General features: G+C 48.7%; 1 protein-coding gene across 1 annotated transcript in view; it reads left to right on the forward strand.

The window, feature by feature from the left end:
- LOC103773494 (integrin beta-5-like) overlaps nucleotides 1–14,327 on the forward strand; it is a gene marked incomplete at both ends in the record, with an annotated part of 29,985 nt that extends 15,658 nt beyond the window's left edge. The window contains 5 exons of the mRNA XM_008940864.1: nucleotides 580–748; nucleotides 7,084–7,245; nucleotides 9,039–9,134; nucleotides 10,161–10,250; nucleotides 14,193–14,327. Coding sequence (XP_008939112.1) covers nucleotides 580–748; nucleotides 7,084–7,245; nucleotides 9,039–9,134; nucleotides 10,161–10,250; nucleotides 14,193–14,327 — 652 coding nt within the window. The remainder of the gene's footprint in view (nucleotides 1–579; nucleotides 749–7,083; nucleotides 7,246–9,038; nucleotides 9,135–10,160; nucleotides 10,251–14,192) is intronic.
- Nucleotides 14,328–18,682: the final 4,355 nt, after the last annotated feature.

Consider the following 18,682-nt stretch of genomic DNA (forward strand, 5'->3'; position numbering starts at 1 on the left):
TGCCACTCCTACCTTTCTGCTCCACTGGAGCTCTGAAAAGCAGCGATGGTGTTTACTCACTGGCTTGCTGGGAGAGTGGGAGGATGGATGAGTTGGTGTTAGCTGTTACTGCATCTGCTGTTGGGCAACTGTCCGGTGACGTGCAGTGGGTGCAAGGTGTCGTGTACTGCCAAGAAAACTGGCTGACAGTGAAAATGCGTATTGAAAAAAAGGGGGAAAGTATGAAAACAGCTTTATGGGTACTGAAACTGCAGAGCTGCATGGCCCAAGGTGGGCTGGTGTTTGGTGTCTCCAGTCACACCTTCCATGGAGAGACTGAATTACACGTTCAGTTTGCCTGGAAACTTCAGCTGCTTGAAGACCCTGGGAGAAAACAAACAAGCAAACAAAGGGCTCTACTGTAGAGTTTTGTAGATAAACAGCCAGAAATTAAAGTGTCCAAAACATGAAGCCTTGTGGAAATATTTCATTCCTCTGAACAGAAGTTTGGAGCCCAACCTGGTAGAGCTGGGAGCTTCTGCAGCTCTTGGCTGCTGATGTGGTTCCTCCCAGCTGACCACACCTCTGTTCCTCCTGCAGTTACAAGCTGTTCCCCAGCTGTGTCCCTTCCTTTGGCTTCCGCCACCTCTTGTCCCTAACGGATAAAGTCGACCGTTTCAACGAAGAAGTTCAGAAGCAGAAGGTTTCCCGCAACCGAGATGCTCCGGAGGGCGGTTTCGATGCCATTTTGCAGGCTGCAGTGTGCAAGGTGAGTCGCTCTGGTTTTTGGGCTTTTAAATCCATGCAAAAGAGAAGGAGGTTTCTTCTCCTGTGTTCTCAGGCCAGGGTAAAGTTTCAGTATGCTATTTCTTGGAAGTAACTACTACATTTTGTCTTGCAGAAACCATGAAAAATGCTTTGAAAAGTAGAGGCTATTGTTTTCACGTGTCTTTATACATGAACAGGCAATGAAGAAAATATTGGAGTTTTTTTTATAATTTAAAGGGGTAATAACAGAGCTTTTGCAGATGCAAATTTAAGGCTGAGATTTCGTCACATGGTTAGACTTGTAGGTGCTCATCCCTGAGCACCTGGGACAAAATCCTCTAAGAGTCATATCCACTTGTGTGCAGCAGCACCGTGGGTTGGCTCAGTGCATTTCTGAAGTGTGTCAAACACATCTTGCAGCAACTGACCCACATTGAGGGTTGGAGCAGGTTTCTACTACTCATACCTGCCCCATTTTGGGGGGGGGAGGGGCTGTATGATCCCACCTCTGGGTGATGATAGCCTGCTCTCCCTCTGTCAGCAAAACTGGAACTGTTAGCAGTAATTAGAGACAGAGTTCATTACCTTGGCGCCATGTTAGCCACGTCCGTAGGGGTTTTGGAGATCTTTGCTTGAACATCTTTCTGGAGCAATTAGGTGGGTTGCTCCATGTCCCTTTGTGTGGCAGGGAAGGAAGGTTTGCTCCCCTCTGCCATGTGGCTGAGCTTCCCTGCTTGCCAGGGATGTCTCCTGTTACTTTTTCCCCTCTTGACATACAGTTTGGGTTTTGTTTGCTCCAGACCTATGTAGTCCTTTCAGTTGGATGTGTTTTCTTCTGAGTCTCGATTTTGAGAGCTCAGAGATAGGCATCATCTGCATGGGACGCAAGCTTGTGGGAAGCCAGGTCTTCCCTTGCTTGGGTTGGCTTGGCTTCATTTATGCTTTGTGCTCTTGGCAGGACTGAACCTGCCCCATTGGATCTGATGCCACCCAACAGTCATCTTCCCTCTCCCAGTCTGAGACAGATATTGTTGTTGGCACAACTACAGTGCTGCTCCCAATGCTTGTGTGGGCATAAAGTATTTCTCCCTATGGAGAGGTGGCTTTCATGGTTAGAACAGAGACATTGTGGGATGGTGATTCAACTACAATGGCAGTCGTGCTACCCACTGTGTGACCCTTCCACCACATTATTGCAAAAATGGGGCAGCGTTTCCCTGCTGTGCAGAAATACTGTGGTGTCTATCACAAGGGCTCATTTTTAGAGATGCTGGTGGAAGGCAGGACACCTGCAAGATATTTCCTGCACATTTGTGCCAGTCTCAAACTGTCAGTAAGGATTAGTTTCTTTGACCGTCATTCTTGAATACACAGCCTGGTCCCTTCTAAATTCAGAAGATTAATTTAAATGCTGGTATCGCCTAAATTCAGGACTGAGCATCCTGTAGGAAAAGTGAGCAGAGGTGAGGTGTGCACTTGGATGGCTCTTGGCATGATGTGACAAGTCATGACAGAAGAATTTTTGCAGCCACAGCAGTTATTTAATGATTGGAGCTCAGGTGTGGGAAAGAAGGTCCATGGGCTGGTGTGCGAGGCAGGAGAACTGGCTGCACAGTGACTTGTGCTGCCTTGGCAGCCTCGTGCTGTGGGTGGAGCAGCTGCCTGTTGGTCACAGGCAAGAGCAGCAAAGGCTGTGTCCCTCCAGACTTAGAATAGCCAAAATTTTAGGCCAGCTGATTGACCTCCTGAACCTCACAGCCAGAATGGGAGCTTAGTGATTCATTTCCCTTGCATCAGCCACGTGATGGCCCAGATCAGTCAGGGACGTGGGCTGTGGTGGGGCTGAGCACCATCAGGGTGGGTGCAGCTGGCACGTATCGGAGAGGCAGTGCAGTGCTGTTTCTGGTGAGGATGCTCTTTACTGCAGCGAGTGGTGCTTGGCATCCAGCGGTGAGGAGTGAAGGCTTGTGGGGACTGAACTCTGCACAGACAGTAGTTTCTAGTAACTCAGGAACTATTTTCCCCCAGTGAAGGGAGAGCAGTGTACACATACCCTGGGGACTTCTGGAGTGGGTTTCCTCATCACTACTCTGGTACCCCATTGCTTCTCACTGGCATGCTCCAGCTTTTTCCAGCTGTCACCCTCTCTACCGTATTCAAACCCCAAGATTTAGGGCAGTTATGACCTTAGGACATCCCCTGCCTTGGGGGTGATGTAGCATGTTGACCATGAAGTACTTTGTACTTGGCAGTAGAGTTTGTGGCATCAAGGGTGATGTCCTGGGGAGAGCTGGTCATGGCACGGCAGACCCTCGCTTTTTCAAATCCACAGTCTCCAGGAGACATTCTTCTCCTCCCCTTCAAGCTCTGAGGTGTCAGAAACAATACGTACTCTGTTGACTAAGTATTTTTATACTGTAATTCATATCAAGCATGAGCTGTCTTAAGAGCTCTGTAATACTCAAGTCATTTTTTTGGCCTGATTTTCAACCCAAGGAGTGGGGAAAGTTTGTACAGCTAATATAGACTAACGAGCAGGCCCAGGGCTTGGCTCCTTTCTGAAAGATGAAGATATGGTAAATATTAGTCTGGAGGCAATGAAAGAGCCAGAGACAATAAGCCTTTATCCTGATGCTAAAATGGTAAGCCAGGAATATTAATCAACCTTCTGTAATTACATTTTCCATTTGCAGTATTTTGGTTTTCTGCCATTCTTTAAGTGCAAGCATCATATGGCTTGGTGGTACGTATAAGCTTCAGATCTTATATACTAAGATGCAGCAAGGAGATAATGCTGATTAGGCGATAAAGTGTCTCTTGAGATAATTTTGATTTGTGCTTGCTAGATACTGGTACATGAAGATAGCCAAGACATCTGGGAGACACTGAGGTGCTTTTCAGTGCTACATCAAATGAGGGAGGTTTTGGCTTTTAAGCTCCAAGACATACTTGTCTTGCAGTTGTATCTGATTTTTGTTTCAAAAAAAAATACACACTGAGAAACTGGTGGGGTTTTAGACATAGTGATGAATCCAGGGGTGTCTCCTGGCAGTTGATGTCTTGGCAATTGAACATTTTTATACAGTGCCCAAAATAGAAATTTAGATAATTATTTCAGGCTTGGAAACACTGATGCAGGGTTCTGCAGGCTTTTCAATAGGACTTGGAGAGCTGGGCTGTGCTGAGACAGCTGTGGCAGTTTTGCCAGCACTGTTGGCTGTAAGGAGGGAGAAACTGGTCTTCTGGGGTATGGGAGACACTGCAGCTGGTCACAGGAGTAGGATCTGTAGCGTGCCCAGTCCTGCAGAGGCACATCTTCCCACTTTGCTCTGCTTTGGGTCAGGTCCCACCCCTGCTTTCAGAATCCTTCCTATCCCATGAGGATCAAAAACCAGATGAAGGGGCAGGCGTCAGTGCAGATTTTTTTCATTCAACAATCCCAGTCCAGTAAAAATAACTGAAAGCCTCTTTGGTTATTTGTTTTAAACGGAGCAGAGTGCTGCTCTGGGCTCCGCGGTGGAAACTGTGCTGAAGAGCTGGATTTTCCAGCGCCTCGAAGCCGCTGGCAGAGGCAGTGTGAGATGCAGCAGCTCCTTGGCATGCTGGTCTCTCCAGGAGCTTTTCCCATAGCTCCAGCTCTTTCAGTGTGGCACCAGCACCAGCTCAGCCACCCCACCTGAGATACCCTGGCCCCATGCTCTGAGGCATCAAGTGTTCTCGGTGTCTGGATACTGGCACTGATGCTGTGGGTGCTCATTGCTTTTTGGAAATGAGTTCCTGAACTGAGCAACCAAAGCATTTCTGATGTTGTTTATATGGGAAAGTGTGTGTTGGAGACATGGAGAGTTTGTCTTCAAAGGGATGCTTAGCCCTTGGTTTAAAGGTGGGCTTAGCAGGCAGGTGAACAGAAGCATCACCCCTGAGGTGGCTTCATAACTGCTGCTGGATGCAGCTCGGTTTCTTTGTGCACAGCACATTTCTAAGGAAGTGAAACTCAGATTAATCTTTCTAATCTCTTTGGGAGTTTCTCAGTCTCAATCATTTAAAAAAAATAAATTAAAAAATAGAAGCTTTGGATAGGCAAAGAAAAGTGAACTGGATGGGCTTCTGTCTGGTGGCTGAGGAGACCAAGAACTACCTCATGCATTGTTAGTCATAACCACTTTTGGGTAAGTTCTTAACAAAATACATTTTAGCATGAAAATCTTGCCTTTTGTCCAGTGGGGTCACTTCAGTGAAATGACTCAAGCTTCCAGAGTAAAAACGTCCTCCTTGCATTCTGAGGTGGACCATAATGTGCTGGTACATGGAGAAGGGTGCATGTTGCCAAAGATTTCTTCCTATGGCCTTATTTGCATTGTGTGGGTCTTTAAAATGCCATTAAATTAAAAACACCTTCTGCAATAGGAAGGAAAAAGAAATCTGCTCTAGACTAGCGTTCCTGAAGCAAGAGTTCTATTTACTGGAAAGATGAGGAGGCTTTGGGCTGTGACTCAGGCTTGCAGGCGAATGTTGGGCTGGCAGCCATGGTTCCACATCTTCCTGCTGCTCTGCCCTCTTGCCCTGCCCATGCCAGCCTTTTCCATAGAAGTGTCTTTGCAGCCAGGCTGAGGCAGTCTGTGGGCTAGTGTGGTGGGTTAACCCTGGCTGAGCAAGAGATGCCCACCAAGCCACTCTATTATCCTCCCCCTTTCCTTCCTCCACAGAGCGAAAGGGACAAACCCCTTGTGGGTAAAAACAAGGGCAGTTTAATTGGAAAGCAAAAGCCAAGCAGTGCTGTGTGTGGAAGCAAAGGGAAAAAAACCAAAGATTTATTCTCTACTTCCCATCAGCAGGTGATGTCTGGCCCCTTCCTGGAAAGCAGGGCTCCAAAATTTGTAGAGGTTGCTCTGGAGGACCGACAAGTAGCTCCCCCTCCTCCTTCTCCTTTGTACCAGCTTTATAGTTGAGCTGATGTCATGTGGTATGGAACATCCCTTTGGTCAGTTTAGGTCAGCTATCCTGGTTATGTTCCCCCCAAGCCCCTGTGCCCCCATCCCACTGTGGGGGGTATGTTAGAAAGAGCCTTGGTGCTGTGCAAGCACTGCTCAGCAGTAGTCACAACATGGGTGTTATCAACACCCTTCTGACTCCCAGCCCAAAAGCACTGCACAGGAGGTTTGCAATGGGAAAATCAGCTCAGCCAGAATTTATACAGCTGCCATCTTACTGTAAAGCAAGGCAGAGTTCAGATTTTGCTACGTAAGCTGAGCTCTGGAGGAGCTGGTTATATTCCTCTGCCACCGTGTTCTCATCAGGAAGCTTTTCCCAGCTTTTCCTTCATCCGTTCCCCAAGAGATGTGCACTCTGTTGTTCCGAGCTGGGGGCTGGAGGGAGAGGGATGCTGGATGGGAGTGAGGACATAAGGTGTGGGGCTGCAGGGTGGCTGGCCTGAGGGGAAGCTCTGGGAGATTGGGCTTTCTGGCTCCAGTCTCTGCTGTGACAGAAATCTCCCTGCCATGGTTGGCAGGAAGGACCTTGGACCACCTGGCTTGGCATGAGCTGACAGTGGGAGCAGCCAGTGAGCACAGGGAAGTGTGCTGCAGCAATATGGTTTCCAAAAATTTCCTTTGGGCTTCTCTGCTTCCCTCTACTACCATTGCAACAAACAGCTTTGGTGTGCTGGTGTAGACACATTTCTGCTTCTTGGGCCAACGCAAAGCCAGGAATCTGGGGAAGATCCATGGGAGAGAAACATTTATCCACTAGATGTTATTCCCTTATTTGGAAATAAAGCTATCCCTGCGTCTCTCTCCATGCAAAGATGGTGATAAGATGTGGTCCTTGCCCCGAGTGCCTGTGCCTGCACATGGGTGCTCCGGAGGGACCTCGGTGTGTGTCACGGTGCAGACACAGCCTGTTACAAGGGGGTGGTGATGGAACGGCTGAGCAGGGACATTGCAGCTCTCGCTGTTGCCTTGCCCACTCCACAAAGCTGAGGAAACAAAGTCAGATTAAGCATGTGTGGAGGAATTTGGCAGGTCTGCTTTGGCTATAAAAGCAGCTGAAATTCTTATTCTTGGATCTGGGTAGAGAAGGTCTGGTGGACTGTCCACATACTTCCCTATGCCTTTTTAAGTAAGTGCATTGGAAGGAGATATTGAGAAGCACTAGATGGGCCCCTGACATTTTGTTTTCTTGCCAGGAATGGGTGGGCAGGGGCAGTATGCTCTTCTGATTAGTGCTAATGAGTCTGCTGCTGGACAGGCACGTGGCTGGGCCCATGTGCAGGGCACGGGGCAAAGCGTGGGCTTGGCAGGGGCAGACCAGCTGTCTCACAGGTTTGTTTTCCCCCAGGAGAAGATCGGTTGGCGTAAGGAGGCGTCTCACCTGCTGGTCTTCACAACAGATGACGTGCCCCACATAGCCCTGGATGGCAAGCTGGGTGGGCTGGTGCAGCCCCATGATGGCCAGTGTCACCTGAATGAAGCCAACGAGTACAGCGCATCCAGCCAGCTGGTGAGGAGGCATGTGGGGGCCCAGCCCTTGGAGCCCTCAGAGTGTTGGTGAACCTCTTTGGAGGACAGCCACTTCCAACTCCAGCAGCCTTTGGCAGATGCACTCCCTAACCAGCATCGTTTCACCTGCTGCTGCAGTTCAGAAATAAAATTTGTGGTTCCCCTTGGGCATCCCCCACAGCGAATGTTTCTGTGATGCTCAAAAACAAGTTAGGAGCTTAGCGAGTTCCTTTGGGGCTCATTGCAAGGGAAGGAAAAGTAATTTGGTATCCTGAACAGCATCACATTTTGCCTGCAAAGCGTGGAGGAAACAGAAAATACATCATCCCTTTTCTAAAATGTTGAGTGGACTGTCAGCTTCTCCTTGGGGAGGCCGAGTTTGCCTTGGTACAGCTACACTAGCAAGCACAACAGGTCACTCCTCTTATTCATAGACTTTGAGCATGGCACTAACTTAAGTCTTAGTAATAAACAGAAAAATCTACCCCTTTTCTAAAAAAAATTAAACTCAGTGGAGGAAATTTCTGGGGTGAACAAGCACTTTCCTGCTGCCTCGTTATCACATCCTTCTGCAGAAGGGTACTTTATTTAGCAGATCACAAGCCCTACTTATGATTCTTGTTCCTCCGTGGATGTTACCTCACAAGGGTTCCTGGATGGAAGCCAGGATCCTTGGAGAAAGCCTCTTTCCACCCACATATGTAGTCCTAGCAAGCATCTGCATGCTGAAGTACAACCCCCATACTGACACGGGGTTGTGTTGGGAAGCTGGTGTGGGGGTGCTGCCTGGTGTTTCCATGTTTAAGTCATGGAGGCTCTCAATTAGCTTTCCAGTCTGCCAGTAAACGAGGTGGTTTTTCCCAAGGACAGCACTTCAGAAGCAGCCTGGGACTTTACACTCAGGCTGGTCTCTTGAAAGTGAGTCCTGGTTCATTATTTTGTGACTTATGGGTAGCTAGAGCAGTATCTTCCTGCCATCCTCTTTGTCTGGGCAGTCTGCAGAATTAAAGAGCTCATTATAATCTCTTCATGGTTCCGGTATGCAGAAAGAGCAGGCAATGGGTGCTTTCGCTTTGGAAGGAAAATTCATATATTCCCAGTTACTGCAGTTCTAGATCTCCCTGCCTCACATCCCTGGAGACAGCAGCCAGCCTGTTACACACATGTGTCTGCTGATGGCAAAGCAGAAACAGGAAGGAAAGAAATCCAGTGTTTCAGGTGTTGCTGCAGCTACTGGTGTTGTTAGTCATATATTCGAAGGAAAAGTGCTGCAGAAATATTTAAGGGATGACAGAAATTCTACTGTTTCATCTGGGATTGTGCTGGTACATCAGGGACTTCATCCCACAATAAAGCATGCCATGTTTCTGGAACAAATTCTGATGATGGGAGGAGAAGAGAAGTGAGAGGTGGGGATTGGTCTCTTCTCCCAAGGAACAAGTGATAGGACAAGAGGAAATGGCTTCAAGCTGCACCAGGGGAAGTTTAGGTTGGATATTAGGAAAAACTTTATTGAAGGGATTATCAAGCACTGGGACAGACTGCCAAGGGAAATGGTGGAGTCACCATCCCTGGAGGTATTAAACAGAGGTGTAGATGAGGTGCTTAGGGATATGGATTAATGGTGATTAAACACTATAATAGTTAATAGTAGTTAAACACTACTAATGGTAGTGTTAGGTTAATGGTTGGACTCAATGATCTTAAAGGTTTTTTTCCACCGAAATGATTCTATGAGATTAGTCTTCATTTCTGTGTTACCCATTAGACTTTATGCCCTTTTTGTGCCCCTAGGATTATCCTTCCTTGGCGCTTCTTGGGGAGAAACTGGCTGAAAACAACATCCATCTGATTTTCGCCGTTACAAAAAGTCATTATGTCCTGTACAAGGTAAATGCCACTGAGCCACCTGGGCTGGGAGGAGATTTAAATGCCTCTTAAAAAAATCTTCATGTTGGCACTGTGGTGTGGAGACAACTGCAAGCTCACGTGGTGTGTGCAGCCGTGAGCATGCGTGTGCAGGACCACGTGGGGCAGGCAGATGCAGGCAGGCGAGGCTCAGCCCACCATCCCTCCCCACCGGTCCTGCCAGCGAAAGCACTACAGCTTTTTAGAGCAAACAGATGTATATGTTGGTGAGCATGAGAGCACCTAAAATAGACTCCAGCTTAATCTTGAGGTTCAGTTGGCTGCCAGCCATGCAGCGTATGAGAGAGCAGAAACCTGCTCAGCCCATTGTGCAGTGACTTAATCCCATTACCTAACTGTGTGCAGGGCTTCTGCCCAGCTGTGATTTTCCATCCCGGAGTCTAGGGCCCCGACACACCACATACGGTCTGAGCTCCCTCACCATCCCCCCTCTCGCCTCTGCCAGGAGAAGGTGACCCGAGGCACAAGGGCCCGCCTGTGTCTGCAGCTGCCCCACGGGGCTTTGCTCCTGCAGATGCAGGGGAGGTGTTTCAGGTGGGGCTGCTTTTGGAAACCTCTGCTCCAGCTCTCGAGGCTCAAGCAAAAACAACAAGCAAGTACATTGCTAGGGTGGTGATGCTGCTGCTCGCCCCCGGAGAGCAGGAGGGGTGAGCTCAGCCTCCACCCCCTCTCCCAGGGGTGCTGGTGGGACAGGACTGCTGCATCTCCCTGCCACACGTGCTGCCTCTCACCAGTGCACAGTGCCCGAGTCCTGCCCCCTCCAGCAGCAGACCTGGGGCCGCTAGTCCCCGTCCCATGGCCGTGAGCATTTGTTTAGCAGTTGACGTGCTGCCTGTGGGAGCCAAGCCATGTACCATGCCATGTACACCACGGGATGCTGGGACAGGATGTGTGGCTGGTGTCCCTGGTGCTGGGTCGGTCCCTCGTCACCCTCTGCTTTCCTTTCTGCCTCTCAGCATTTTCTTTGATTTTTTTTTTTTTTTTAAGAACTTCACCGCCTTGATTCCTGGGACAACAGTGGAGATTTTGCACAAAGACTCCAAGAATATCATTGAGCTGATTGTCAAGGCCTACAATGTAAGTGCATTTTGATGCTGCAGCTGCTGTCATGAGAAGTGCCAAGAGCTCAGCCAGCGCACCTCTCCCCTGCGTGCTCCACCCAACTTGGCCACCTCCCTCCCCAGTCCTCTGCACACTGCCAGAGCTGGGGCGTCCACCCTGGGGAGGGAAATGAGGTGTGTGAGGTGGAGAAAGGACATGGGGATACCCAAAGGAGCCTGTGGCACAGTAGAGGTTTCACACCATGTCCTGTGTGCAGAATCACCCTCAAAATACAGCCCAAATTTAAAATAATTCTCTCTCAGACCACAGTACCAGTAGATAAAATAGATTATTTCTTTGCTCCTAAGGACATGACCAGGCTCCAGCTAAGGTCACATCCTTGTGTTGGTCTCTGTGCAGCACAAGTTGATCCTTAGTGCCCCATGACCATCACCAAGTCTTTTGGGTCCCAAAGGAGCCCTGCCTATGTGGTGTTGCCAGTGCAGCCTGCCCTGCTGCAACGGGGACCATGGATGTCAACAAAGGACCTGCAGTTGTACTGCTGACCTGATATTATCCATCTCCATGGAGATCAAGGGAGCAGATCAATTAGAAGCAGCTAAATTGCATGCTTGTTGGGTAGTCAGCTGTCAACATTTCTTTTGACAGTTCCCCCTGAATTCTAATGGGTCAGCACTTTGTGCTGCTGGATGGATATTGCTGTTTTGGTGCTGGGCATGGAGATCTGGCCTCATAATGAGTCAGCCTTCAGGTAGGGTTATTCATGCGTGGGACCTGTGAACACAGCTTCTAATGGCTGCAAGGTCTTCTTGGAACTATGCTCATTAGTGCCAGGGAGCGAGGAAGGGCTTCTTTGGAGGAGTTTACACTGTCAGAGGTCACGTAGGACCTCATGTAGGTTACATGACCTGTAACATTCACCTTTGCTTCCCCACAGCTCCCTCCAATTAAAGCAACTTTTGGTTATGCCCTTGGGAAGAGTCCTTCCCAAAGCTTCACCCTCTGAGGAGCAGCAGTGAGCAGCTAATGCTGCTAATGGGGCCCTGGAGACACTGCAGAACAAAAGCCCAGTTGTCTCAGTTTGTCCCCTTGAGGACTTATGGCTAAGATGCTTCACTGGGCAGAAGGAAATGAACGTTCTCTCCACGTTGTCTTTGCGTGTAGTCTCAGCACCATCCCATGAAAAAGCTCTCTTTGCCTCAGATTGTCAGCTGTAACATGCATACCTCCATCACCCCTCGAGCCTTTGCAGATAGATAGAAGCTGATAAAAACCACTGGGGATCTGATGCACCCACCCCTGCTCCCTCCTCTTTGCTTGTGAGCTTTCCAGTGCAGCTGGCTGGAAAGCACAAGGATGCTGAGGTCAAGGTGCCCCACAGAAAGAGCTGTGTGGGGTGATCTGCTGCTGAGACCAGGGCTGGTTTCTTGTCTGTTCAGCTGGTGGTGGGTGTGGGCTAGGACCCTTGGTCATGCTGGTGGGAGCTGGCAGCTCCTGCCTGTGCTGTGGGCAGCCTGGGGCTGCAGGAAACCTGGCACCCACCCAGCCCGTGTCCTCTTGGTAGCTTTGTTTTTTTTCCTGAAATGGAGGAGGAAATTCTCACTGAGGGAGAAGGCTAAAATTTCTGTTTCCCAAGGGGGAGTGAACATTTTTTTATTCCTCATGGAAAGGAAACTCTGAGCCTGGAGAAACCCTTCACATGCAGCAGGAACCATCTTCTCCTGTGGAGTGGCAGTGGCTGCTGCTCGGGCCTGGGCTCAGCGCATCCCCTTCAGTGCTGGACTGTCTCTGATACTCTCTCTTCTGCTTGTCTCCACCAGTGTGTCCATCAGACTTGCTCAGGGCTTACATTATCCCCAAGATCCCTTTCACCCATCTCTTCACCTTCCATCTCCCATTTTCCACCACCTGATGTACTGTCACCTGTCCTTCATCCCACAGGGTGTGAAGCAAAAGAGGAGGGCTGCTTTTTCTCCCTACCCTCACTAAGAAAAAAACCCTTCTTCCAAATCTTGACACACCTGGGAGGTGGAAAGGCTCCAGGGGGGGCTGTGCCTGGGCTGGGACATCACCAGGGGGTTTCTGCCCAGCCGTGCCAGCTGGGTTTGGACTGAAAGGAGCAAATGGAACGCTGTTTTTAAAACTGCTTTCTTAAACCAAATCCCGGCAAGTCTTGGATGTGTTTCTCATTACACCACCCATGATTTTCCCGTGGCAGGTGGCCTTCACATCAGCCATCCCCAAAGCTGCTGCCAGATCAGGATTTCCTTGTTTTTACACTGAAATGATCCAGCCTTTTGAGTTTTCCTAGGGATATAGCAAACAGCTTTACTTTGGGCAGAGATATTGCTCCACCTCAGGCCAGGTTCTTCCTCTAGGTCCCTCCAGCATCCCACGCTTGTCCCTGAAGTTGCAGGAGGCTTGGGAGCCCCCAAATAAGACAGCAGCAAAGCCTGCAGTAGCCCTTAGCGGTGGTAGTGGTGCTGTGAGGAGGTATTGCTGTGAAACGGCACAAAGTGGCTAATAATAATAGCATTACAATTAAGCTAATTGCATTACCATATAGGGCAAATAAGAAACCTTGACATCTGTGTAAGAACATAGGAAGGACCCATGCAAGGTCATACCAAATGCTGGCCTGGTGGCCTGTCTGCTGCCATGTCCCAGAAGAGATGCTCTGAGCAGGAAGATGAGCAGGCGTTATCAGGCAGCCGATGCCTACAGGATGATTTTGGGCAGAGCAGTATGTTCAGCTTAACCACCATGTGTGGTGGTCAGCCTGCAGCCAAGGGATGCTCTACATTGCCACCCCGTGAACGGCTCCTCTGTTATAGCAGAGAGATGGGAAATGTTCCTTTCTTTCCTCAAGGGCTGTTTAGAATCACCAAGCCAAAACTCACTTATTTCCTGCCTGTTTCCAAAAATGTTAGCTCTTTGCTGGCGTGTGAACTCTGGTTTTGTTATCACAGGGACTGGCAAGAGGTCTGAATTAGCACTTTTCCTGCATCTGGCCACGTTGTGGGTTGGGGATAGCGTTGGGGAAAAGGGGGAGAGGGACAGAGCTGCAGGCTAGCTTTGGAAAATAATTGTATTTGTGTAAAAATCTCTATTTTGAAAACCTTTGTTGTTTTTGGACATCACTCCTAAAAAAATCTGTTCCAGCCATTGGAAGTATTAAACAAAACAACCTTACTCTGACTTAACACTTATAAACTTCATTTTGTTTTGACTTAAAAAGTCTGTGGGTGCAGCAGGGCGGAGAGATGAGAAGAATAAAGGGGGTAGAAGGAGAACAAAACCTTGTTGATGGAAAATGTTTTTCATTTTTGAAAAATTTTACAAAGAAAAAGATTTTTCTTTTATTTCTTCCCCTGGTAGTATTTCCAGCTGATGCATCCGAAAGGGTACTTTTTGTTTGGTTGTTTTTGTTTTTTCCTAGGAAGGAAAATGTGTATTTTTCAGCAGCTGGGTGGAATCAAGAAAGCAGGATGGAGTTAGTGCCGTTTTACACCTTCTCTGTGCTGTATGACGGACGTCATAGGATGATGGCCAGTGGAGGATCAGGCTTTGCACTTTGCTAAGGGGGTGGTTTGTGGGGATGAAGAGGTGCACAAGGCTCTGACCTTTGGCTCACAGATGTTCCATTTGTGATCAAGAATTTTTTTCCTTTCTCACATATCCATATCTTTTCAGTGCTGGCTCCAGTGGTCATCACACTCGTCCTAGAGGACATAGGCCACCTGCAGGAGTTGTAGGTCAGCTCCCTGTGAGCCTGTTTGTGTTCATCAGAATTCTCCTGAGATGGTTAAGTCAACCCCAAATGTCAGTGTGTGCAGGGGTGATTTTTTTTTCATACAGATGCAGAGATGTCTGGAAACATCGGGAGGAGAGACTAAAACAGCAGAAACCCACCTGCCTTTGGGAACTTGACAGTTTGCTTTCTTGTTGTGTTTCTAGAGCATTCGGTCCAAGGTGGAGCTCACAGTCTGGGACAGCCCTGAGGACATTGGCTTGACCTTCACTGCCACATGTCAGGATGGATTGTCCTATCCTGGGCTCAGGAAGTGTGGGGATCTTAAAATAGGAGATACGGTGAGTCTGCCTTTTGGTCTGTCCCCTGGAGAGGCTGTTTTTCCCTCATGCAGCCTCTTACCTCTCATTGAGTGGTCCTGAGCGATAAAATAGAGTTTTGCTCATCTTCCTCTGCTCTCCTCATGCTGTGCCATATTAATATAGACACCCACAGAGAGTGCTTCTGCTGAAAGTGGCTCTGGGTGGTATAGATCAGCCCAGGGTCAGCTAGGAGGAAATGGGGAATACAGCACCCTGAGACTGAAGGTCCTGCTAAGGACACAATAGTCAGGAATGGGCTTTTTTCTTCCTGTAATCCCAGCTATTTACATCACACTCTCACCTGTGAAATTTTTATTGCTGTGGGCTGCTGATCTTTTCATGGTCCATTAAATATTGAAGGTTTTCTTGTTATTGAGAATCTTGGCTTGTGTTGCCATCCTGGCTTATATCAGAAGTAGCGTGGCCAGCAGGACTAGGGAAGTGATCATCCCCTGGTACTCGGCACTGGTGAAGCTGCACCTTGAGCACTGTGTTCAGTTTTGGGCTCCTCAATACAAGAAGGACATTGAGGTTTCTAGAGCATGTCCAAAGAAGGGCAATGGATCTGAAGGGTCTAGAACACAAGTGTTATGAGGAGCAGCTGAGGGAAATCAGGAGAAAAGGAGGCTTGGAGTAGTCTTTATCACTCTCTGTGACTGCCTGAAAGGAGGTTGTAGTGAGGTGGATGTCAGGCTCTTTTCCCAGGTAGCAAGCAATAGGATGTGAAGAAATGGCCTCAAGTTGCACCAGGGGAGGTTTACATTGAGTATTAGGAGAATTTCTTCACCAAAAAGGTTGTCAAGCATTGGAACACACTGCCCAGGGAAGTGGTTGATTCACCATCCCTGGAGGTATTTAAAAGATGTGTAGATGTGACGCTTAAGGACATGGTTTAGTGGTGGGCTTGGCAGTGCTGGGTTTATGACTGGACTCAGTGATCTTAAGGGTCTTTTGCAACAGAAATGATTCTATGATTCTAATGTAAACCTCTGTTTCCTGGAGTGAAGAGGTCCTGATTAACTTTGGAGGTACTGCAGAAAAAGACAAGGTGTTCAGAAAGGCCACAACCCTCCTCTTCCTCTTGTGTGTTCAATTCCTATGGTTACTGGATGGCAGCATGGACTAAAAATATAGTATGCCCCTTAATGTTAGTAGCATGGCAAAATCCATCCTGTGCTTTTTGATAAAAAAAGCAGAGAAGCTAAGCTTTGCTTGTTTAAACAGAATGTTGATACAGATAAATGAGTTGCTGGGCTGCAAAGCTGGGACAGAAGGGCTCAGACCAGCAGGGACTCCTCCCCTTCTCCAGGCTCCTGCTGCCTGCCAGGGTGTGGGCTCATTAGCAGCCTGATGGCCTTATTTGAGAAGGGTGACTCTGCAAACGTACCAGGGCTCTAAACACCGAGGCATATAAAAATAGTCTGAAAGAGTCAACAGTAGCTGGATTTTTACCCAGCCAAATAAGGATCATGTGAAGTGTTAAAGAGGGAGGAGGCCTCTGCTTTTTTAGCTGACTTTTATGGATCTCCAAAGGGCAAGTAAAAGCAATCCTGGTAGTGTTGCACATGCCCTCATTGTTCCCACAGCAAAAAGTCTGAGCAGTTAATCTGGTGGTTGATCCTGAGCTCCCAGCTTTGACATGAGCACAAGGGGGTTGCTCCAGCCACTGCAGCTCAGGCTGTAAAGCAGGGAGACAACACTGGTACCTCTCCCATTTTAGGTGCACCTCAGTATCAAGGTGCCTGCACAGGCAGATGTGCCACAGGATTATCAGGATCCTGTCGTGCTGGCCCCTCTTATTCAGCTGCTCCCTTCCCCATTTGTTCCACATGGATCAAGATTTGACTCCTGCTAAGAAAGTTTCCCCAAAGAGGATAAGACTGGCACTGGGTCTTAATCTGCTAGAGTTTAGTCCCTGGACCGTGGTTGCCAGCAGGTGAAAGGGAGCAGGATTAACCTGATCTCCTTAGCTTGCTTCCTGATCTCCTCCTCTGTAATTTGAGCTTGTTGCCTAATTGCTTCAGGCCTTGTGAATGGGAGGGGATCAAGGGAGGTTTCCTCAGGGTGCAGCTCTCCTGGTGGGAGGTGGTCTGCAGGTCACACCCCTTGGCATGTGGGACGGTGCAGACAGTGACAGGTCGAGGTAACCCCAAATATCTCCAGAGAAAACTCATTCCCTCCTGGTGCCTACAAAAGAGGCCTGTTTCCTTGGAGTAAGGTTAATCCTCTTTGCTAACCAGCAGCTCTGAGCAGCACTGGCTGGCCTGAGACCCCCAGCAAACAGCAGGATTAAACTGGGGGCCAGGCAGGGGGCCATAGGACGATTTTGGTTTTCCCAGGGAGAAAATCCCTGACACTGGATTGTAGCAACAGAAAAGGAGTGGGGGGAGATGTATAACCATATAATGATGTATGGCCCTTAGTCTTGCTTTCTGTTGGGGTAGCTGATTTTCTCCCTAGTATCTGTGTTTTGGATTTAGTGTGACAAAAATGTTAATAACATACCAGTGTTTTAGTTGTTGCTAAGTAGTGCTTATCCTAAGTTAAAGATTTTTCAATTGCCCATGCTCTGCCAATGAGCAGGTGCTCAAAAACCTGGGAGGAAGCATGGCTAGGGCAGCTGACCCCAACTAGCAAATCATAATAGAAACATCCATCAAAAATGGCCTGTTAGCAGTGTGCTGAAAGCTGGGGAGTGTGTGACTGATTCACATCTCTATGTGCAGATCAGGATTCCCGTAAAACCTTCTAAACCTGTGATCTTGTAGGCACCTCAGGCCCTTGTGTTGCATTGGTGAGATAACGCTTGGTTTCAGCAGAGTTTATTATTTTTAATAACATGAAAACTGGGCTATTTACCCTCTTTATTTCAGGAATAGGGAGATTCCTTCCTGCTTCACAGTAATCAATGCCTGATGGGGAAAATTATTGTTAGTGGCTGACAGTAAAGAGTTTTAAAAAGTTGAGGATGCCAGACCCCTCACGGCACTGGCAGGTGTCAGAGTTGCAGATGCCCACACTAGACATGCAATTTTGGGGGGATTTTTGCACGCCTGGAGTGCAGCTCAATGCACTGAGCTTGGCCCTGCTCTGGGGAATTTCTCCATGGCTTTTCCTTGGGACATTGGCCCTTTGCTTCTGCCTTCCTTCCTGGGACACCCTTGACAGCTATTTCAGGGCGATGCATGTCTTCTTGTGACTGCTTGTCTGATGTAGAAGGATATTATTAGTAACAGGCAAACCAGCAGCCAAACTCCTCCCTCTGCACCCTACATCACACACCAGAGACCCAAAGTGCCAGACAGCCAGAGGGAGGAACAAGTCCATGCACTCACTCACTGTGACACATGTGCAGAAGGGAGTGAGCTGGCCAAGGAACCATGCCGTGGGAGATAGAATCAGCCAGGTGATGAGTCCAGTTGGGTAGTAGTTTCCCAGATGGAAACCTCATGATCTTTCCCTGTTGTCCTGGGAACGCCACTTGCTGTGAAGAGTTGGGGAGTCCTTTCAATAACCAGAATTCCACATCCACTGTGTAGGCAGACCTCCCAATTCCACTGCAAGAAGAGTCAGGTCTTTTAGAGGTGGCTTCTTGCCCTGCCTCCAAGTTAATGTAGAGGGCAGGGGCACCTGGTGGTGAGCTCCTAAACAGTTCCCACCTTTTCTGCTGACCGCTTGCCCAACATAGAAAGATAGTGGATAGTATCATTGACAGGCAAACTAGCAGCCAAAGTCCTCCCCCCACTCTTAAATCATACACAAACAATCCAACATCCTGGACTACTGGAAGGGGGAATAATTCAATACATTCAGTCACAGCATAGGATGTGCAGAAGGGAGTGAGCTGACTCCAGAACCATGCCATGGTAGATGGAAGGACCCAGGTGATCAGTCTGATCCTGATCCTATAGTAACTGACAGGAGAGAGACTCATCATCTTGCCCCACCATCCTGAGAGCTCCACTTGCTATGAAGAGTCAGGGAGCCCTTTCAATAGCCAGAACCCTACACAGCACATACACTGTGTGGGTAGACCACCCAACTGCACTGCAGGCAGAGTCAGTTCTTACAGAGGTGGCTTCTTGCACCACCTCAAAGTTAATGTGGAAGGCAGGGGCACCTAGTGGTGATCTCCTAATCAGTTCCCAACCACGGCTAGCCAGACCCCGGGTGAAAACCAGTCAGGAGGGTCTTCCGTGCCTGGTTGTGGACATCATGCCTGTGCCAACCCTCGTTCAAGGCTGGGGGTGTAACCCCAGCGCTTCAGTGTGTTAATGGCCATCTCAACCCGCCCCGCCAGGTTTCCTTCGACGTGGCGGTGGAGGCGCGAAGCT

The sequence above is a fragment of the Merops nubicus genome, unplaced genomic scaffold, assembly GCF_000691845.1.
Source record: "Merops nubicus isolate BGI_N331 unplaced genomic scaffold, ASM69184v1 scaffold11385, whole genome shotgun sequence".
Taxonomy (NCBI): Eukaryota; Metazoa; Chordata; class Aves; order Coraciiformes; family Meropidae; genus Merops; species Merops nubicus.